The sequence below is a fragment of the Orycteropus afer genome, unplaced genomic scaffold (genome assembly GCF_000298275.1).
Source record: "Orycteropus afer afer isolate SDZICR_OR568_19922 unplaced genomic scaffold, OryAfe1.0 scaffold00323, whole genome shotgun sequence".
Classification (NCBI taxonomy): domain Eukaryota; kingdom Metazoa; phylum Chordata; class Mammalia; order Tubulidentata; family Orycteropodidae; genus Orycteropus; species Orycteropus afer.
In genome coordinates this window covers 2,020,576-2,039,450 of record NW_006921910.1, presented here as the reverse complement: position 1 = coordinate 2,039,450, position 18,875 = coordinate 2,020,576, and the positions used below count along the sequence as shown (strand labels likewise).

The 18,875-nt window shown below is 46.3% G+C and overlaps 1 protein-coding gene across 1 annotated transcript in view; it reads right to left on the bottom strand.

Annotated features, from left to right (window-relative positions):
* Positions 1-18,875, bottom strand: part of DOCK3 (dedicator of cytokinesis 3) — a 738,119-nt gene that overhangs the window by 24,626 nt on the left and 694,618 nt on the right. Inside the window, exons 34-40 of the mRNA XM_007952017.2 lie at positions 16,743-16,769; positions 16,518-16,613; positions 11,473-11,533; positions 10,853-10,946; positions 8,254-8,402; positions 3,867-3,953; positions 1,924-2,028 (exon numbers count right to left, since the gene is read on the bottom strand). Coding sequence (XP_007950208.2) covers positions 1,924-2,028; positions 3,867-3,953; positions 8,254-8,402; positions 10,853-10,946; positions 11,473-11,533; positions 16,518-16,613; positions 16,743-16,769 — 619 coding nt within the window. The remainder of the gene's footprint in view (positions 1-1,923; positions 2,029-3,866; positions 3,954-8,253; positions 8,403-10,852; positions 10,947-11,472; positions 11,534-16,517; positions 16,614-16,742; positions 16,770-18,875) is intronic.

The window sequence follows — 18,875 nt, the reverse complement described above, 5'->3', positions numbered from 1 at the left end:
AGCAGCTGAGGGAAAGGAAGGGACGGAATCTATATGCATAAGTCATAGCTGCCAGAGATTGCGCCTCGTGTAGAGATGAGGCTGGACATTTCCTAATGCCCTTGTTATTTCTCCCTTTCCAGAGCCCGTCCAAACCACATCTGAACACTCAGACTGTTACTTTCAAGCAGTATTTGGATGATCTAGATGCAGGTTCTATGCCAGGTCCCACTTGTCAGAAAGCTCTGAGACAACTTATTAAAGGGATCCTATGAGGGATGGGAACCAGGTGGAACCAAGACAGAGTGCTCATGCCTGGTGGGGGCAGAAACAGAGATCTGGTTTTGTGATATCCAAAATAACGACATTTTGAAGTGAACTCTGGTTTATGATGTACAAATTGTGGGACTAGACAAGGAGAATAAAAGGATAATAAAGCATGATTTACAAAGATAAAATGAGAAAGGAGCAAGTTATAGGGCCCAAGTCATTAGTCTGACAAAGGACTTTCTGGAGATGCTTTTGGTTTCTCCTTGTATAACTCCTTATTCCTCTTTTGCTGACCTCCACCTCCACTCCTGTTTTATGATCTATGCTGACGGGGGCTCTTTCTGTGCCAATTCTGAAATGCGTGGGCTAGATGGTTATTAGAGAGTGAAGGAAGTCCAGTTCTCCTCCACCCACTCCCATTCTGCTACTAGCAATGCTCACCTGGAATAGAACTCGACTCTAACCGGGATCACAGTCAGGCAGAGTGTGCTTGCTGTCCCTTCTAGCCTAGGGTGATTACTACCTAGGAAAAGGGCAAGTTCACCTGCCTTACATCTGAAATGTGGTTAGCCTGAACTCTGTTGCGAGTAGACTGGCTTTACTGAAGGAATCATTAAACCCAGTTGACCCTTGAGGTGATGCCAAGTGTGTACTGCTCACTGGATAAAGCAATTTCTCCAATAAGATAGGAGCCCAGCATGTCAAAGGGGTCATAGGAACTTTCTCAGCAGCTCCCTTAGATGGCCAAACACTGCTTATAACTTTAGTAAGAAATTGGACTTGGGGGCAATCAGAGCTCCTCTTAGGTCTCAGTTGTAGCCCTAGGGCCCCTTCACACACAATGGCATTTAGGTCAACTGAGAACAACCACAGCTCTGGGCTCCAGCATACAGGTCCAGCCTGACTCCTCCCGGAGCCGCTGGGTGGTGCTAAATGAAGGAGAAAATCACAACATTTTGGTGTCAGTTCATTAGGCTCAGCCATTCCTTTCACGCTGTTTATGTCCCAGCTCAGCCTTCCAGGAAATGGTGGAGAGAGCTGGCTGTTGCCATCCTGAGTCAGAGAGCTGGCTCCCGAGAGAGGCTTTTCCTGCTTGGCAGTATCTGCAGAGACCCAGGGGCCAAATGGACTGTGCTCTGTGTTCTCTCAAGGCAACAGATCTCCATCCTGGCTGTACGGTATACAGTGCAGCCAGGGGGAGAGCCAGTGTCTTAGATGACAAACCATAATCGCCAGCCTACCATGCAGGCCAGGGCTGTACTGCACCCAGCCTAGCTGAGAATAGTCACAATGGAGGATTCTAGGCACTGGTGGCAAAAGTTGGAAGGTTTCTAAACATACCTGTGGGACATTCTCAGACCCTTAACACTTCCTGCAGTAATTCAGTTGATTTGGTAAGAAAATCACCCTCACACCTACCTAGTAGCTACAGAATAATACAGCATATTAAAAAAAAAAAAAAAAAAAGGAGACTGAAGCTGGCAACCTGTCTCATCAGATAAAGCCTAATAAAGTCATCTGTTGACTGGTCAGTCCTTGGAAAAGAAATATTCAATAGAATGAGCAAAAAAAGGAGAAAGAGAGAGAGAGAGAAAAAAAAAGCCACCAAACACACAGACTATAAATGAATTCTGTGTAAAATACAAGTTTTCATGACTGTCTGAATGGACTCACTCGAAGGAAGAAGGGAAATTTCCTGCCATAGAAGCCGACCCGAAAGAACTCAGGCTCCAGGCGCTGCTGCTCCATGATGTTGTCATAGTAGCTGGCTTCCATTTTCTGTGAATGAGAAAGCCAGTTGCCTTCAGATTGGCTTGACTATTGTCAGTGTCTAAAGCGAGTTCTCCCACTTGACACCTGATCAAGCGGTCACTGTCTTCTGGGAAGGGATGATGACAACCAGATAATAAGGAAGTGAGTCCCTGGCCATGATCAACTTTTTCCCAGGGAGCTGTATTATAGAAGAGGAAGTCCTTCTCCTCCACCACCATCTGATAGTGGAATGGGGACAACCTGTCCACTGCAGTCCTGTCCAGCTGCTTGAATATGCTTCCCAGTAGGTGGACTAGCCCCCTCCAAATCACAATAGTCTGGTGTCAGTTCATTAGGGTCAGACATTTCTTTTACTCTGTTTATGTCCCAGGGGCCATATACTTACACAGACTTTTTCTGCCTAGGGATTCCTGGTTTTGACTAACACTCAGTACACAATTGACCCCTGGTTAGTACTGTTTTTAGCGTGCTAAAAACTCTCAGGAAGCTCTGGTAGTGTAGTGCCTAAGGCACTAAGCAAACCAGAAGGCTGGAGGTTCAAACCCACCAGCCACTCCTTGGAAGGGAGGCTGGGTAATCTGCTTCCGTAGTGATATCACCTCGGAAACCCAAGGAGGGGTTGCTGTAAGTCGGGTCCAACTCAACGGCACATAACAACAAAAACTCTCAGCTCCAATTTGCATCAGTCCAACTGCACATGCTCTTGCTCATCAACACATGACTAATGATGCTAACAGCCAGAGTGAGCAAGGCAGCACTGGTACTGGTCCCATTTTTAAAAAAACTAAACCCACTGCCATTTAGTTGATTCTGACTAATAGTGATCCTACAGGACAGAGTAGAACTGCCTCATAGGGTTTCCAAGGCTGTAAATCTTTATGGAAGCAGACTGCTTCATCTTTGTCTCATAGAGTGGCTGGTGGGTTTGAACTGCCAGTCTTTTGGTTAGCAGTCACATGCTTTAACCACTGCAACACCAGAGCTCTGGTTGCAATTTAGGGATTTTAAACTTTAAAAGTGAACTAATATCCATAATGTCTGGCATTATCAAGGTAGGTAAGTTTTTCAGTCTTGACTGACTTGGCTCTGGTTCAGAAAAATTCACTGAAAACTTTAGGAAGATAGTTCTAATGCATTCAATCAAGCCAGGCTGCCAGAGTGCAGCGGCCTTCAAAGACTGGTCAAGAATACCCCTAGAGGACCACACCTATCATCTAGGTCAAAATCCAAATCTCTAATCAAGGAACAGAGTTAGCTACATAGATGAAGGTGCAGGGGGAGGGTCAGCTGAGGCTGCTGACCTCTGCCAATGAACTCAGCATCTATTATGATTTAGAAGCCAGCACCAGAAAAAAATTTCGTGGAGATTGCCAAAGTTCATGGAGCATTTGGCTTAACATTTTTTTTTTTTTTAATAACTTGCTTCCAAGAAGCAAGGACACGGTGCTTATAAATGACCATAAGCCAAAGCAAGGAACGCTTTTAAAGTTTTTTTGGTGAAGCATCCCTGAACAAAGCCATGATAGAAAAAGCTTCTTCACAAAGTCACCTCGTCCTTGAAACCCCACCCTGTCCTGCCTATGCTGGCTCCTCCTTCCCTCTGCACCAGCAGCTGTGGAGTCTAGATTATATAACTCTTTGGCAGGTGTGTGTCTGGGTCTCTTAGCTAGACTTTTAAGTGTCTTGAGGGCAGGCAAGGACTTTGCTTGGCCTCTGCTTCTGCTGTAGTACTCACAGCACGCAATCAAAGGCTGGGCCTATCATGAATGCTCATTCAGAAACTGATGCCAGGAAGGCCTGGCACCTTGTGGCAGGGCTGGGGTTGGGGAAGGGGCAAGGCTCACCCGGATCCAGCTGAGGCTCTGATAATCGTAGAGGCTCTCGTACTGACACGCCAGCTCCCTGCACAGTGGAATCCCAAACTCCCAGCTCTGTGTCGTAAACAGGAACAAGACTTTAGCACCTCAGGTATTCTTAGATGGCTCAAGATGACATCTAACACATCAGAGGGCATAATAAAAGGCCTCCTACTAGTGCCAACTCATACATCCCAAAGAACATATGCTCAAAACCAATTTGTGGTGTATGACATCCAGCACTATTGCCTTCTAGCTCAAGGCATATCTTTTCGGTCTCTGTTTAAATGTCTCCACCTCCAAGAGCCCTTCCTGACCACTCTGTCAAGACACGTACTTCCTCATCCCTTTGCTGTCCCATTACTCTGAAGTTATCTAAGTTTTAAAAAATTACTCTTTTGTTGCCTTAGTCCCAATGTGACAAGAGCAGGAACCTGTTTATTTATTTTATCCTCAGAGCCTAGAACAGTGCCAGGAATGTAGCAAGTACTCAGCAAAGACTTATTTAATCTTTATCAATTTAATGAGCTAATGAAAGAGATGCTGACTTCTAAGCTAAGACCACCTAAGCTTAAAAACAAGGTTGGACACCAAGCAGGAAGTGACCAACCAAAGACTTGGCAGCAGGCCTGACAATTTCCTTTATGGAAAGATTCAGTGCTTAAACTAGAATTCAGATGACCTTTGGTAGGTCAGATCTCAGGCTGTTTCTGTGGCATGACTCCTGTTATGATGACAGGCCAAGGGATGTCTGGGGAGAGTGTATTGGCCTTCATTAAGGGGCAGTATGGTCCATTTCCTTCTTCTCTTAACATAGTGTCTTCTCTCTCTTGGTTAGATTTGGAATCGTCAGTTGACTTGATATTTTTCCTCCAACTTTTAAGTAATTATTAAATTTTTTATCATAGGAATTCTCAAGTATACAGAAAAAGTAGAAGAGAAGAGGGAATTATTAGGCACTCATTACCCAACCTGAACAATCACCAACTCATGGCCAATCTTGCTTTATCATTCATACTCCATCCATTCCCTGCCCCATAGTTTTTGAAGCAAACTCAGACATCATATAATTCTATCCATAAATATTTTACTATGAATCTTTAAAAGGACTATACTTTTTAAAAGTACTATTTGAAATAGCATCAGGGAAAAGGACAGCACTGTTTCATTTGGGGCTGTTTTTCTCAAAGAGAGCACATTATTTCTATCTTCTCAAGAAATCAGTGCCATATGGATTGTAACTGCAGGACCAATTAAAAAGAATGAAACAAACTGAAGAGAATTTTAAATAGACCCCAGCTCCCTGGACCAATGCAATGCCTCTGCCTCAGTCAGCTGGAGTGCCTCATCTCCCCACACTGTCAGCTTTCAAGGAGTCACATGTCAGTCCTCTTTCCTGCTCTAAAGTGCTGCTTGGGCAGGTTTCAGCCACACAAGGGTCTGCCTGGCAGGCAGTTCTGTGGGGGCTGGCTAAGCAGCTGAGCTCTGTGCAGACTTCTGGCTACCTGCCAAGAGCTGCCCCATGGGGGACTGTTCATTTAGGTGATGAGGGCCCCGTGTAGGGCTAAAGGTACTCTGCTTGCCAACAGTAACTCCCAGTATAACTCAACTTCTCTCCCATGGGGATTAATGCTTATCTGTCTTGCTGCCATTGCTACCCTAATTTGTAGTTCTGCTGCTACAAGGGCCTTCCCAATTATTTTTAGAGTGAGCCAGGAGTAAGAGCTTTAAGACACTCTGCCTGCTTTGACAGGTTGTGCTGGAACACTGGTAGGGCTGAGGCTTTGAGAGCTGCCTCTGCACACAGGTGGTGAGTGTGCTGCAGGTACAATACAATGCATCCCCATCTCTATTTTTTCCCTTTGTTTTCTCCTTTCAGGCAGGAGGCAAAGCCAACTATAAAACTCCTTACTAGTGTCTGAAGTCCCGTAACTCCTATCAGCTCTGGCAGATGTATGCTTTGACCTATCTTTGTCACACACTCCTCCCTAGCCCTGGTGTCCACAGGGATGGTACAGAAGTTACACTGATTTAGCGATCACTCTAATCAAACTGAAAAGGAAGGCAAAGACCTGGGACTAGTCTGCAGCCTTTGTACCTCTGGATGCATGCAACATATTAGAAGCAACAGACTTATCATTCCTTTAAAGGAATGTGGGCCACCGACAACTCTTGGGCAGGAGACCCCAAACCCATGCCCACAGGGGAGGCTAGTCTAGCATCAATGGACTATATTTCAGGTGAACAGAGGCCTGAGGTCTCTGTCCAGTTTCCCTGCAGTCTGCCTTATGAAGAAGGACCAGTTCCCCTCCTTGCCCCTCTCTCTCCTTCTCTCAACTCTTACTGGGCCACACTCCATTTCTGTGGGGTTTCTCGCTCTTCTTGTCTGGCCTGGGATAGCTTACCCTTTGTGGACAGCAGGTTTCTAGGTTAATCACCACTGGAGAGAGAACAGAATGGTCCAGTTGTACTGACAATTGATCCTCTTGGGTACCCAAGTAATGAACATGGAACCAAACCTGAGTGGGTCATCGATCTGTTTAAGGCCATTAACAGAGATGCTGGAAGTACGAGGAGGAAAAGCCAGGAGGAGCTCAGCTTCTGAGGCAGGGTGTGCTAGCAGTGCTGGGAATTACAATACCTTTACCTGCCCCTTCCCTAAGTCTTCTCCTTTCTGCCTTCCTCCTGCTGCCCTTCAGGAGAACTTTTCTGCACCAATCACCTTTTGCCTTCCTGGAGCCATTAAAAACCCTGAATCCTTTCAAGATGTGGTTAGTCTTACCCACTGGTCCTACTGCGTACTGAGGCACAGGAACAGAGAAGCTGAATTTCTGTATGAGCCCAAGAGAATACAACTCAGAAATGCCCTTTTGAGGATGAGCTCATATGAAAGGGCTCACTGAGTGGTCTGTACTCAGCACAGGACATGCTCCCTAGTGATGCACAGCAAAGGCAGGGCTGCTAGGAGTGCGGAGATCCTAAGAAGGTGGGCTTTGGAGCTGACCAGTTCTTCCTTGCTTCCTGCCCACCTACAATATTCAGGCAGGTTCTGTGTCTCACTCCCTAGTCTGTAAAACAGAAATCATGTAAGTCTAAATCTGCTTTTCTAAGTACTACTATAGTGTGTGATGAAGAGAGAGCCATTAATGCTCACATGTCCCATTGGTAGGCTCAGTCAGTCAGAATACTCTCCACTCTTCCCATGGGAAGAAAAGAAGAGAACTTGTACACTACAATCACGTACATTCATGTCAGGCTTCTGCCATTCGTCTGAGCTGGGAGGGCCTGCTGGGCAGATGTGTGAGTAGCAGCTCTTGGATGTGCTGATGCCAAGAAGGCTGGCCTGAAAGTGTGCTGGCAGGGGACTCCAGATCAGGCCCTGGACCAGGAAGGGAGGCGGCTTTGGGCTGTGTGTTGGGGATAAGTTGTATGTGAGAGCTAAGCACTGGGCCTCTTCTCTGGGCTAGGTTACATGCAAGCTCCTGCAGTTTGGGGAAGGTTCTTGTTTACCAGTTGTGTTCTCTGCATGAGTGATTGTGAAGTTTTCTGAGTGAATGTTTTTGACAAGGATGTTTCCTGATTTATGGGAAAGTCATTCATGTTTAAATCTTTCTTTTTTATGATGAAAAAAGTAATTTTATAAAATCAGTTTCCATCCATTTGAGTCAGAGGCTCAGTCACTACAGTTTCCTGAATGACCCGACTTCGGCTTTTTCAAATCTGCTCAAAGCGGAGTAACACGAGCCCCAGCCTTTCTAGTGCATGGGCCACACCCAACTCTAGGTGGTCAGATTGCCCCATGAGGGCTCTCCCAGAGACAGAGCAGGGTGGTGGGGGAGTCCTAAGGAAGCCCAAGCCAATGCTGGATGCCTGCCAATCCCACAGAAGTGGGTTTGATAGAGAGTAATTTCAATGACAGAAGCCCAGGCCGTTTTGAGAGGAAGAGAGACCTGTGATAAGAACATGCACCAGTAAGAGGCAGCAGAGGCTTCCTTTTGCCTACAGCTGAAGTTCATTAATTTTAACAGCTCACATGTTCTATGGCAGATTACAAAGCTATACCCTCATTAATTCTTTAAATATAAATGGTGACCAGAGTCCTGTCTGTAAGAGCATTGGCATTCATGATGTGCAAGCTGGTACGGGGGCTGGCTCTCTCATTCCTGATCTGGAGCTGACTGCCAATCCACAGAATTATGCTGTTTTTGTTTCCCTCCAGAGAAAATCCTGTTGCCTCCAAAACTGATTCTCACACATGAAGTACCCACCCACTCACTGCCCTACATAGCCCTGCTCTGCAGCTGCTGCCATCCCTACAGTGTCAAGATGCCACGCATCATGGTGAAAGCTGAGGGGCTTGCCTAATGACACCTACCTTGCCTTTGTTGAAGTAGTGGATGATCTTCCGGCACAGTCCCTCTTTCCGCTGCCACTCTGTCTGGGATGGGTAGTGGAGGAATTCCCGTAGCGGCCGGTCCTCCCACTGTAGTAGCTCACAGTAGAGGAGCAGGGTGAATGCAGCCTCTATGGGGAGAAGCAGTGTGAAGGCCCAGGCAACCCCTCTCAGGGGCTCAGGAACAGCCTGGTGCCAGAGGACTGTGCTGAGCAGTACACCAGGGAAAGGTGCATGCAGCCCAGGTCAGGGACACCAGGATCAAAAGTGAGGGAGGGAGACCCACAGAGAGTTGTTGCCCAGCCAGCCAACAACGCTTGTCCATAGCACAAAACAGCAACAGATCCAGGTAGACATCTTCCCCCCATGGCCTGGTCACCTGTTGTGGGCTCCAGATAAATAATGGTCCACCTACCAGAGAGTCTGCATGGTCACTTCTACAAGGGTGCACAGACTGTCTTGCCTCGGAAGACAATGACACATGGAGAGAGCTTTTGGGTTGCATTTTGCTTAACTGAACAGAGTTTCCTTTCCAACTTCCTCAGAACTGGTTCTTTGGGGTGAGCACTGACCAAGGCTTCTCTCAGCTCTCCCAAAGTTGGCCCCAATGCCTCTAGTTCCACTTTCTGCCCTTAGCATAGCCCTAGGAACGATGCTTCCTCCTTCTCCCATCTCTACCCTTTCTAAAAGACATTACAGAGAAAAGGTATGAATGGTGGCAACTGTCTTATGGGTCTGAAGCCAAAGGCTCCACTTCTGAAGGAACCTAAGTTGATGCTCGGCCCAGAGTAGAGGTCCAGCAATACTTTACTTTATAAACCAAAACCAAACTCACTGCCAGTGAGTTAATTCTGACTCATAATGACGCCGTTGGGTCTCTGAGGCTGTAAATCTTTATGGAAGTAGATCGATCCCATCTTCCTTCTGTAGAGCAGAGCTGGTGGGTTTGAACCACTGATCTGGTTAGTAGCCAAATGCCTTATCCACTATGACACCAGAGCTTTCTTATCTTACTTTATGGGTGGGACAATTAGAGAAGGTTATATAAAAAACAAACAAAAAACAACAGCTAAATATAGTAGCTCCCTAAACTTCAAGGGATGAGTCACATGAATTACAGCTGCTGCTTAGTGTTCTCATTACATACTCCGCTCTTTCCTGTTCTATTTGCTCAGTTTTAGTAGGCATCTCCTACTGGCAAATTAATTAGTTCTAGCTTCTGTCTGGCCTTCAAGATCCTACTCAACTCTGTTCCTCCTCACTATGAAAAATCTAATTTCTAATTATTTCATGACCCACTTCCAGTTTTAGCCACTTTGCAGGCTCTCCATCTCAGACTCTCTGGCTGTGACCTTGCCACTGGATCTACCTGCCCAGGGAGCACATGCCTCTTCACCTGATCCAGAAAGCCTTTTCTCTCTAGGGATAAGTTCTATGGCACTCAGGGCCTCCCTTAGGGAATCAGGTAGCTTTTTTCCCTACCTGCATTCTTTTCAGTTGTCATTCTCAAGGCCACCAGAGAAAAAGGCTCAGTATCTACACCATGTCCAAATCCCTGACCTAACCTCGCAAAGCCTAGTCCTCAGGAATTTAGCAGATGCTTTTACTGCTACATGGAGTATATCAAAGTCTCACTCTTTCCTGCTCTCTCAGAGGGTTGCTGAGATCACGGGTGGAAGTAGAGATGGCAGACTCAGCCTAGTCATTTTAGCTTTAATTCTTGCCAGGCTGTGCTGTCAGAATGAGTGGCATCTATGCCAATCACTCTCTAAGATATGGAGATGAGGAAGGAGGATTCTCTGTTTCTGTAAATCCATCTAATATCTAGTGTTGTTTGAGGACAAAGATAGCTTGATTCCTGGTCTATCACAAATTCAAGTCCTAGGGCCCAAAGGCTAAGAAACAGGGGCCGGTCATCACAGTGGGGAAGGTTTGTTGTGTGCTATGGTACAAGGTGATCAGGCAGGACACATATGCATGCACACACCCTTCTGAATCAGGGTGGCCCTCAGTAAACAGACCGTGACAGGGACTTTGGAATGTGTTTAAATTTGTTCTAGTTAGTAGATTACACTGTAACTACAATTAAAGGGTACCCGTCTGATCTGTGAACATTCTCCATTGGGAACTCAGTGTGAGGCTGCTGTGCAGTTGCAGGGAAGAGTCCAGATTGCAAGGTAGCTCTGGTCAGTGAGTTCTGAAAGTCCGAGTGTGTGTGTGTGTTAGGGGAGGATATTCCTATATTACCTCTAAAGGCCCTAAGAAAGGCTCTGCTTGTAAGGAGGGGCCATGAGCTCAAGACACTCTGAACCTCCGAGGGGTGGGTGGGAGGAAGGAAGAGTGGGACAGCCTCAGGCAAGGGAGGACATGGCCTGCAGGAACAAGTGAAGGTTCTGCCTGCTATCTCTCCACCACATGCAACAAAGGGGTTGAGGAACAGGAATGAGGTGACATGGGGCAGCAGGGGCCCCAGCACTCTACTGGGATGTGGCAGGCACCATTCAGGGTCTTTCTCTGCCAGCTGTGCATATCCCCCCAGTCTGTCCTCAGGGGCAGGCACGGCTATGCACTGCACACTCACCTGTGTAGTTTTCGGCCTGCAAGTGCATGTCACAGAGCTTATGGATATAGCGGATATACATCTCTTCTTTGTTAATCTCAGATTTGTAAAAGTTCTGCAGGAGTGAGAAGGAAAACACAATATGAGACAGGCTGCCATCTATGGAGGCCACCTATTTGAGCCTCAGGCAACTGGCCAAGTCTCTGGGTGCGCTAGGCTAGAGACAGAAACTGGGCCCTGGCAGAGACAGTGTCAGAAAGAGAATGGACCAGCCAGAAGAAATATATGCTATTGGAATCACTGGCAGATCCGTGAGAGCTTTGAGTAGTGGGAAAGAGGAAGAGCACCAGGGCATACCAGGGATCAGGCACATTGGGAACTAAAAGACATCAAGGTCGGTGGGACCTTGTGAAGAGGCCAGACTAGAGCTCTACTCAAAGAGAAGCTCATTCCATTCCGCTCCTGAGCAGGAATGTGCCTGATGAGATACAGGCCTCCAAGATATCCGTAACAGAGCTGATGTCCTGGCTAAAACCCTTAAGGCAGTTATAGTCACACACTGAAGAAAGGCCAAGCCAATCACATTGTAGGACAGAAATCATCCCACTGGGAAGATGGAAGGAGAGCTCATGTCCTCTCACCATCAGGTTAACAGTACAGCCAATCTTCTTATTCTCTGTTTCCTCTCCTTTCATGCAGTCCCTGGAAGGGAAAGCAAAGATTAGCATTCCATGACATGAAGGGATGTCACTGGGACAACACACAGAGCTGTAGTGTCACTGGGGTGTTAGAATGACCAAATCTTAGATGAAGATGCCCACCAACAGGCGCTAGCTTCAAGACCCTGTGGCTACAATGCCCACAGCATGGCCAACATGCTCACTCCCTACTTGGCATTTCTCCACTTGGTCCCCTTTATGTGCACTGGTCTTTGGAACCACCTCTCCACCAGTTGCAATGAGTCTGGAGCTTCTTTCTGATTCTGGGGAGCTTTAGCAAGGACTGAGCTGCACACATGTTGAGAAGGGTCTGAGTGTGGGAGAGGTTGGGGATGGCCTGTGAGACACAGGACAGTAGAAGATAGAATGGATCTTTCCCAAGGGAGAGCAGAGGGCTGGTCAAAGCCAAGCTCCCCTGGAAGGGAGCAGAAGTTCCACAAAAGAAGATGAAGGAGAATGAGAACTAGATTGGTGAATGCCACAAGAAGCCTCCTTTACACACAGCCTGTCGGAATTCCATCTGCCTGCTGTCCCTCTTTCTGTGGCACCTCACACTGCTTTGGAGAAGGTCCAGTTCCTTGTGAAGCTGTCTGTTAGCAGCTCTGGAGAAAGGCTGCAGTAGGGAGTTTCCAGCCTGTGGGGGTCAGGGCTGGGAGTACGTCTCTGGGTTTTGCTCCAATGACAGGCGCAAAGTCCAGTGAAGTGTGGCACAGCTGGGAGTCAGGAGCCCAAGGCCAAGTCTTTGAGCCTCTAGATGGTCATTTGACAAACCCAGCTCCCCCACCTTCCCAGCTGCACCTCAGCACATGGAGTGTGGCTATGAGGTGACTTATTTGAAAGAATGGGATACTGAAAACCCATACCACTCTCATGGCATTCTGCAAAGTCAAGTGTCCTTCCTATGGTGGTCTACTGTCAGAGTTGGCAGCTCTGTGTGTTTGGAACCAAAGCCCTCTTTGCTGAGCTTTACTATACCAGCAAATTTATCCCACAAGGCATGTGGCTCTTTTGTAACCAGACATGAGGATCCTGAGCATACCTTTGTAGAACTTGTCCTTTAGCATTAGCAAGGACAGGACATTGCTGTGACTTTTTTAAGAGGAGTGAGCATAGGGGCCACTAGTGCCAAGCAACCCACAGGGTAGAGGAGGCTCCTGTTTCTCCAATAAGCTGCTCCCAGGGAGGGCAGCAAGGTCTTATCTAGCTGTGTTGGCATGTAGTGGTTTGATTTTCTAGACAGCATCTGAGATGTTTACCAGACATCATCTGTTTGACCGTAACCAGAACTTCACAACCCAGTCAATAAAACACAAAAGCATGTCTCTCCCATGCGCTGCTAACAGCAGACTCTTCTCTGAGTTCTTGCATCAGTTCTGCGTGGCTACTCAACAGAGTAGATGCTCTTTAAAGCCTGTCACTGGGCACAGATATTGTTCCCCCTTTTGCTCTTTCTTTGGAAGACTGACAGGGAAGATTCTTCTGAAGCTTCTTATTCACTAGTACGCAGTAAGCTGGATGTGGCCCAGATGAGTGGCCAGACAGCCCTCCATAAAACTGGAGGGGCCCAGGAAAGGAAGGCTTTACAACCTTGCCTCTTCCAGGTGGCGATCCAACTGGGAGCTTTGAGGACTTTGCATCCACAGTTCTGTCCCTGTCTATTCCAGAACATTAAGGAAGCCCTTCTAAGGGCTCTGTTTCCTAACCTGGGAAATACAGTTGAAGCCAGCAAGCATCTTATAGCTGATGCAGAGTATCTGGAATTAACAGGAAAGCTGATACTCCCAGGTCCTCAATGCCAGTCTGAAATTGAGTCTTACACTGGAGGTTTAGGTCATTCTGGAATATAGCCTATAAATTATTTTCAATTGAGTATGTATGTATATATATATATATATATTTAACTTTCAGCAAGTATCTTCTTTTCTTTTTTACATTGATTGCAATCATCATAATGCAACAGGTCTCTTCCCACTTCCTCCCTGTGGTTACCTTTTCTCTTTTGTGTCCTTCTTTACTGTGCATTCCTGCTCTCTGAGCTGTCTCCCTGTACAAATGCTGCCCTTCTGATCTCCCATGGTTGACTGTTCTAAAGAGTGTATCTACCTGGTGTAAATATTCACCTCGTAGGACTGTCTGTTGTTTGGCTGGAAGTTGAGCTACCATCAGCAAGTATTTTCTTAATAAATTCTTGTTGAACTAAACTGCATTGGGCAGTGAACAAGACTTACTTGGTTCCTGTGTGGTCTGATTAGTAAGTTCACCCAATCAATCAATATTTACTGGCACCCACCAGGGTCCAGGACTAATGTAGGGGACAAGTTCCCTTCCTTGAAGGAGCTGGTTCTCCTCTGTCAAGGAGACAGACAAGTGACAAATGACCACCATCCAAGGTGACTTATGCTCTGAAAGAGAAGTGCTCAGAGAGCCAAGTAAGTCCATGACAGGAAAAGCCTCGCTGATGGGGATGGGCTAGAAGCCACTCTTGGGAGGACATATAGCCTGTAGAGAAGTCTGAGTGGTGACAACGTAGCTGAGAAGACAGGGCATAGCTCTTGAGTCAGACCTGGGTTCAAATTTTGGCAATGGCACTTTCTTCTTATGTTTTTTCATTGATAAAAACAAGGATAACTGTGTAGGGTTTCTTACGGGATTACAGATAATGTATGTAGAGCATGTTACATATAGTAGATTTTCAATAGATAGGAGCCATCATTTGTTTCCTGTCATGTTAACAAGGAGCAATGCTGTGAGGGTGGGGTGCAGGATGTGGGTATCAGGACTGGCATGAGATAGGGCCAAAGAGGAGGGTAAAAGCCAGTATATGAAGGGCTTTTGATACCAATGAGGAGTTTGGATTTTGTTTTGTAGATACTATCCAGGATAAGAAATGGAGAATGAAATTAGTTTTGGCTGTGAGTTAGAGTACTTATGGCACATTCCAATAGAGAAATCAAACAGCCAAGCAGAACCAGGGCTTGGAACTTAATTTCTGCCCTTTCTGGTAGCCCACAGAAAATGGGGCCAACCTTTCTTTAGTAAATGTTGCAGTGAGGAGGTGAAGGTCTTTGCCCACTTCCCTTCTCTCTCTGTTGGCAGGTGCAGGGGACGCTGGGGATATGACATGAGCAAAGGAATTTCCTGCTTTAAAAAGGGTCCCCAGATCTTAAAAGCTTGCAAGTGGCCATCTATATGGAACAATGGGTCTCTCCTCATTCAAAGCAAAGAAAAATGAAGAAAACCAAAGATGCATAGAAACAATTAGTCCAAGTGACTGGTACACCATGCGATCCTCAGCCTATATGACCATGAGACCAGAATTAGATGGTGCCTGGCTACCAATGTCAAAACACTCAGAGGGGTATCTATATAGGAGATCCTAGATAGAGTGGGAGAACAATGTGGAACAAAACTCAAAATTATTAAAAAAAAAAAGGCCAGGTTTTCTGGTCTGATAGAGCCTGGTGAAGCTCTGAGACTATGGCCCCTAGCTGCCCTTCAGATATGGAATTGAACTCACCCCTGTGGCCTCCAGCCAAATAAAAGACCAGCATATGGGCCGAACATTTACATAAGGTAGATTCCTTGCAGAGATTAGTTATGGGAGAACAGAAGGGCAGTGTATGCACAGGGAGACCACCTGCAGGGCAGGAGTGCATTGGAGGGAAGGACACAGGGAAGAAGTAACCGTGGGGAGGAAGTGCGAAGGGAGCTATTACATTGTGGGAAATTGCAGTCAGTGTCATGAGACAAAATGTGTATGAACTGCTGTATGAAAGATGAAATTGCTCTACAGACTTTCACTCAAATCACAATTAAAAAAAAAAAAATTAAAAAAAAAAAGGGCCCCCAGAGGACATGTGTGACTCCTGGGGATCAGGAAAAATGGGCTGAAGTTCACACAAGTACAACTATGTTACAGAAAGAGCGGATGGCTCACAATGTGAGCACATTTCTCAGAAATTACATTTCTGTATCTGGGCCAATGCATGTGGACCCCTGAGTCTTCTGTATGGCACATCTTAGCATAGCACCACCTTCTACTTCAGCAGCAACTGGAGGTGGCCTAAACACCCTCATCTTCTGTCTACAGGCAGAGAAGGCTTTCCCATGGGGTTTCTGAACAAGATTGTGGCATAGAGGAGACAAATACTGTTCAGGGCAAGGTTTCATGTCTTTATCATTCTTCCTCATTCTTATCCCCTTCTTCCAGGCTCCCAAAGGGCATCCCTGGCCATTACCTGAACCTTGCTGAGAGAGATACTAAGGTTTCAGTGGTAGCTTTATTATCACTTTTGGATTAATTCAAAAGCCATGATATGACTGGAAAGGCAGGCTTTCATGAAGAAACTCTGAATCCACATCAACTCTCAGACTGACCACAACACAAAGATTCCTCAACATAGTGGATGCTTCCTCTAACCTGCTCATGGCCAGGCCCAGGGAAGTAAACAGATTTTAGGCAAAGAATGGAGGCATAGAAAAGTAGAACCCCCAGTCCCTGGAAAAGCCAACTAAAAGCCCTCCCAGAGGTCACATTTTTTTTACCAGGTGACACACCCCTGCCCATATGCCATGGGGCTGAGGAAAGTCTGCACTAAGGACCTGCACCTGTCCCTTGTTTTGCTCCAGAGACAGCTTTTCTTTGCCCCTTTGCTGTGCTTGAGCCCTGACCCTTCCGGATGGAAAGCCAGCTGGCTACATGTCCCTGGGATGCTTTCTGGGGGTGTGCTACATCTTGAGGTGGGGGATCCCAGGTAGTCCTAATCCATTCAAGAGAAAGCTGACTCCTTCTCTCTCCTCGGCCATCAGCAGATTTCCTAATGACTGGTGATGGCAATCAACACTCACTTCAGGGAACAGTCCTTTCCCTGAAGGGCATGTGGTCTTATTTTTAAGGCCAGAGAATATTCTTGTTAGAGAGAGTATCCTTAACAGAGAAGAGGTTGGGTAGATGCCTGAGAAGATACCTGTAGTCAAGGAGGCGTTCCATGAGGCGGGTGACTGAGGTCACAAAGGAAATGCCGGTCTCGCGCCATGTTTCCTGTTCAACCTTCTCCAGCAGGCTATTGGTGAGGGGGTAGGGGAAGCAAACACAACTCATGAGTCTTCCCATGGCATATGAGTGAAGTCCCAGAGCCTGTGGGGGCTGTGACAGATCTGGAGACAGCAGAATCACCACACCGCAGTCTTACCTGGGGTAGGGCCCAAACAGCTGGGTTCTACTCCACGCAGCAGAAAGCAAAGACAAGGAAGTTACTGAACTGAGACTAACAAACAAACGTGTTTCCCACTGCTCTGTGCAAGTTCCTAAGGTTACAACTGAGCTGGGGGAGGGGTTTCAAAAGCATACACTGTTCTGAAGGAACCTCTGAGTAAGAGCCCATTGAGGGATGTGTTTGGCTTTGGCAACTGGCTGTTTCCATCAGAGCCATTCTCAGCGAACACACAAACCAACCTCTTCATGCAAACCAAGGCAGGACTCCCACCTGCCTGAGAAGCCCAACACTGGGGGCAGTGAGAGTCCAGGAGATGCACCTGGCCATACAATTGTCAGGGATGCTCCTGCTCAAAATGTGCCAACACTAAGAACTAAATGTCCACGGTTTTTTCTCACTTGTAAGGCCTATGCTCCTGGCACCTCAGGGCAGCCTTTGGCTTCTTCAAAAGGTCAGGTTTCTGAGCTCTTCTGCCTTCCTACTGATCTTTTGTTTGGAATGGTAACTTGAACCTTTTCTGCCTGCTCCAGTGATGGGCCCAGGTCCAGGTTGCATTCCATACAACTCTGTTCCTGATTCTTTTCCACACTGTTCCTTGAACTACTCTGTAAGAGCCACCCAGAGTAGCAAGCCCAGAAGCACCAGGGACTCATGTCACAGAGTGTCATTTTCATTAAGATAAAATTTTTTCAAGATTAAATTAAGATAAATGCTGTTAATGCTCCTGCTATAATGATAAATGTCTCCCTGCACAGAGTATCCTGTCTGGACCAGGACTTCTAGGAAACTGAGGGTTTCCTACATGATTCATGTTGCTACAGGGAGAAGTTGGGACTACTGGATTTGGCCCCTGAGCTGTGTGGATAAATCCACCACACCTCATTCCCCAAACTGTGTTCTGCAGAGCTCTGGTGTAGTGGAGAACAAGGAGAGGTGCTCTGTAAGCAAGCAAGCATGGGAAATGCTGCTCACTACACCTGTCTTTTGGAGACTTTCCATACCTTTTTCCACATTAATGCCTTTGACAAGTCCTACAATAAAGAGGCTTATTCAATTTTGTTTAATTGAATCTTTTCTAAACTCATTAGCCTATGATCCACACCCTCCCCCCACGCATATCTACAAACATCTTCCTGAAAACACAAATTAGAAGATGTTGCTTCATGTTATCAGTGGCTCTCAGTTCTCAGACTGATCTTAGAAGAGTTTATGAAACACGGTTTGGTCAAGTAATGAGGAATTCCAGGCTGTTTTTGTGCTTTTTCCATTGTAGTAATGTCATTTGTTGGTGGCTAAGGAAGAGATTTCTCTGCCTTATTTCCATGGCTAGAAACATCCTCAGCTAAAAAAGAAATATTAAAGGGTGGGGTAGATTTATTTTCATAAACTATTATGAGTATTTGGTGTGACTCATCAAGGAACAAAGTGGGCAGAGAATGGCAGAAGCACGCCCCTCAGGAAGCCTCCCAGAGCTGCCTCTTACTGGTTATGTGATTGAGGGCATGGGAAGACATCTCTGAGCTCAGTTTCCTCACCTCTAAAATGAGAATGAGGATAATTTTTCCTTTTCTCTCCTCATAGGAAAGATGACTTATATAGATGGCATGGTGAGGATCAACGATGATAAGAAATGTCAAAACATTGTAAAGTTCTAAGCAAATGTAAAGCATTACTAGAACATGCATTGTAAGCTTATGTTCAAAATGGCACTAAAAGAAAGAAAATCTCAAAGCTAGAAATGATAAATAATATGGGAGGAGACTCTAGTGCTGTAAATGTCTTAAGATTTCACTTTTAAGGAAAATAACTTATCAACATCAGTATCTACCTGGGAGGAGCAGAGCTACCCTGAGTCCCTCTTTTAAACTATACCCCGTGACAAGTCCTTTGAGGTTTCAATTCAGACAGAAGCCATGGAATAGTGGTCCTGGGAGAATCCTTGAAGTTGTTCAGGACAATAAGCTCATTTTACAAACAGGGAAGCTGAGGCCTGGAAAGGGGGTATCACTTGTTCAAGAGCCCATGGCAATGTTTTTCAAGCTGACTGCTATCTTGCAGATCAGGGCAAGCAGGAGTTCCACTTTCAGAAGAGGATTTAATCCCCCCCCC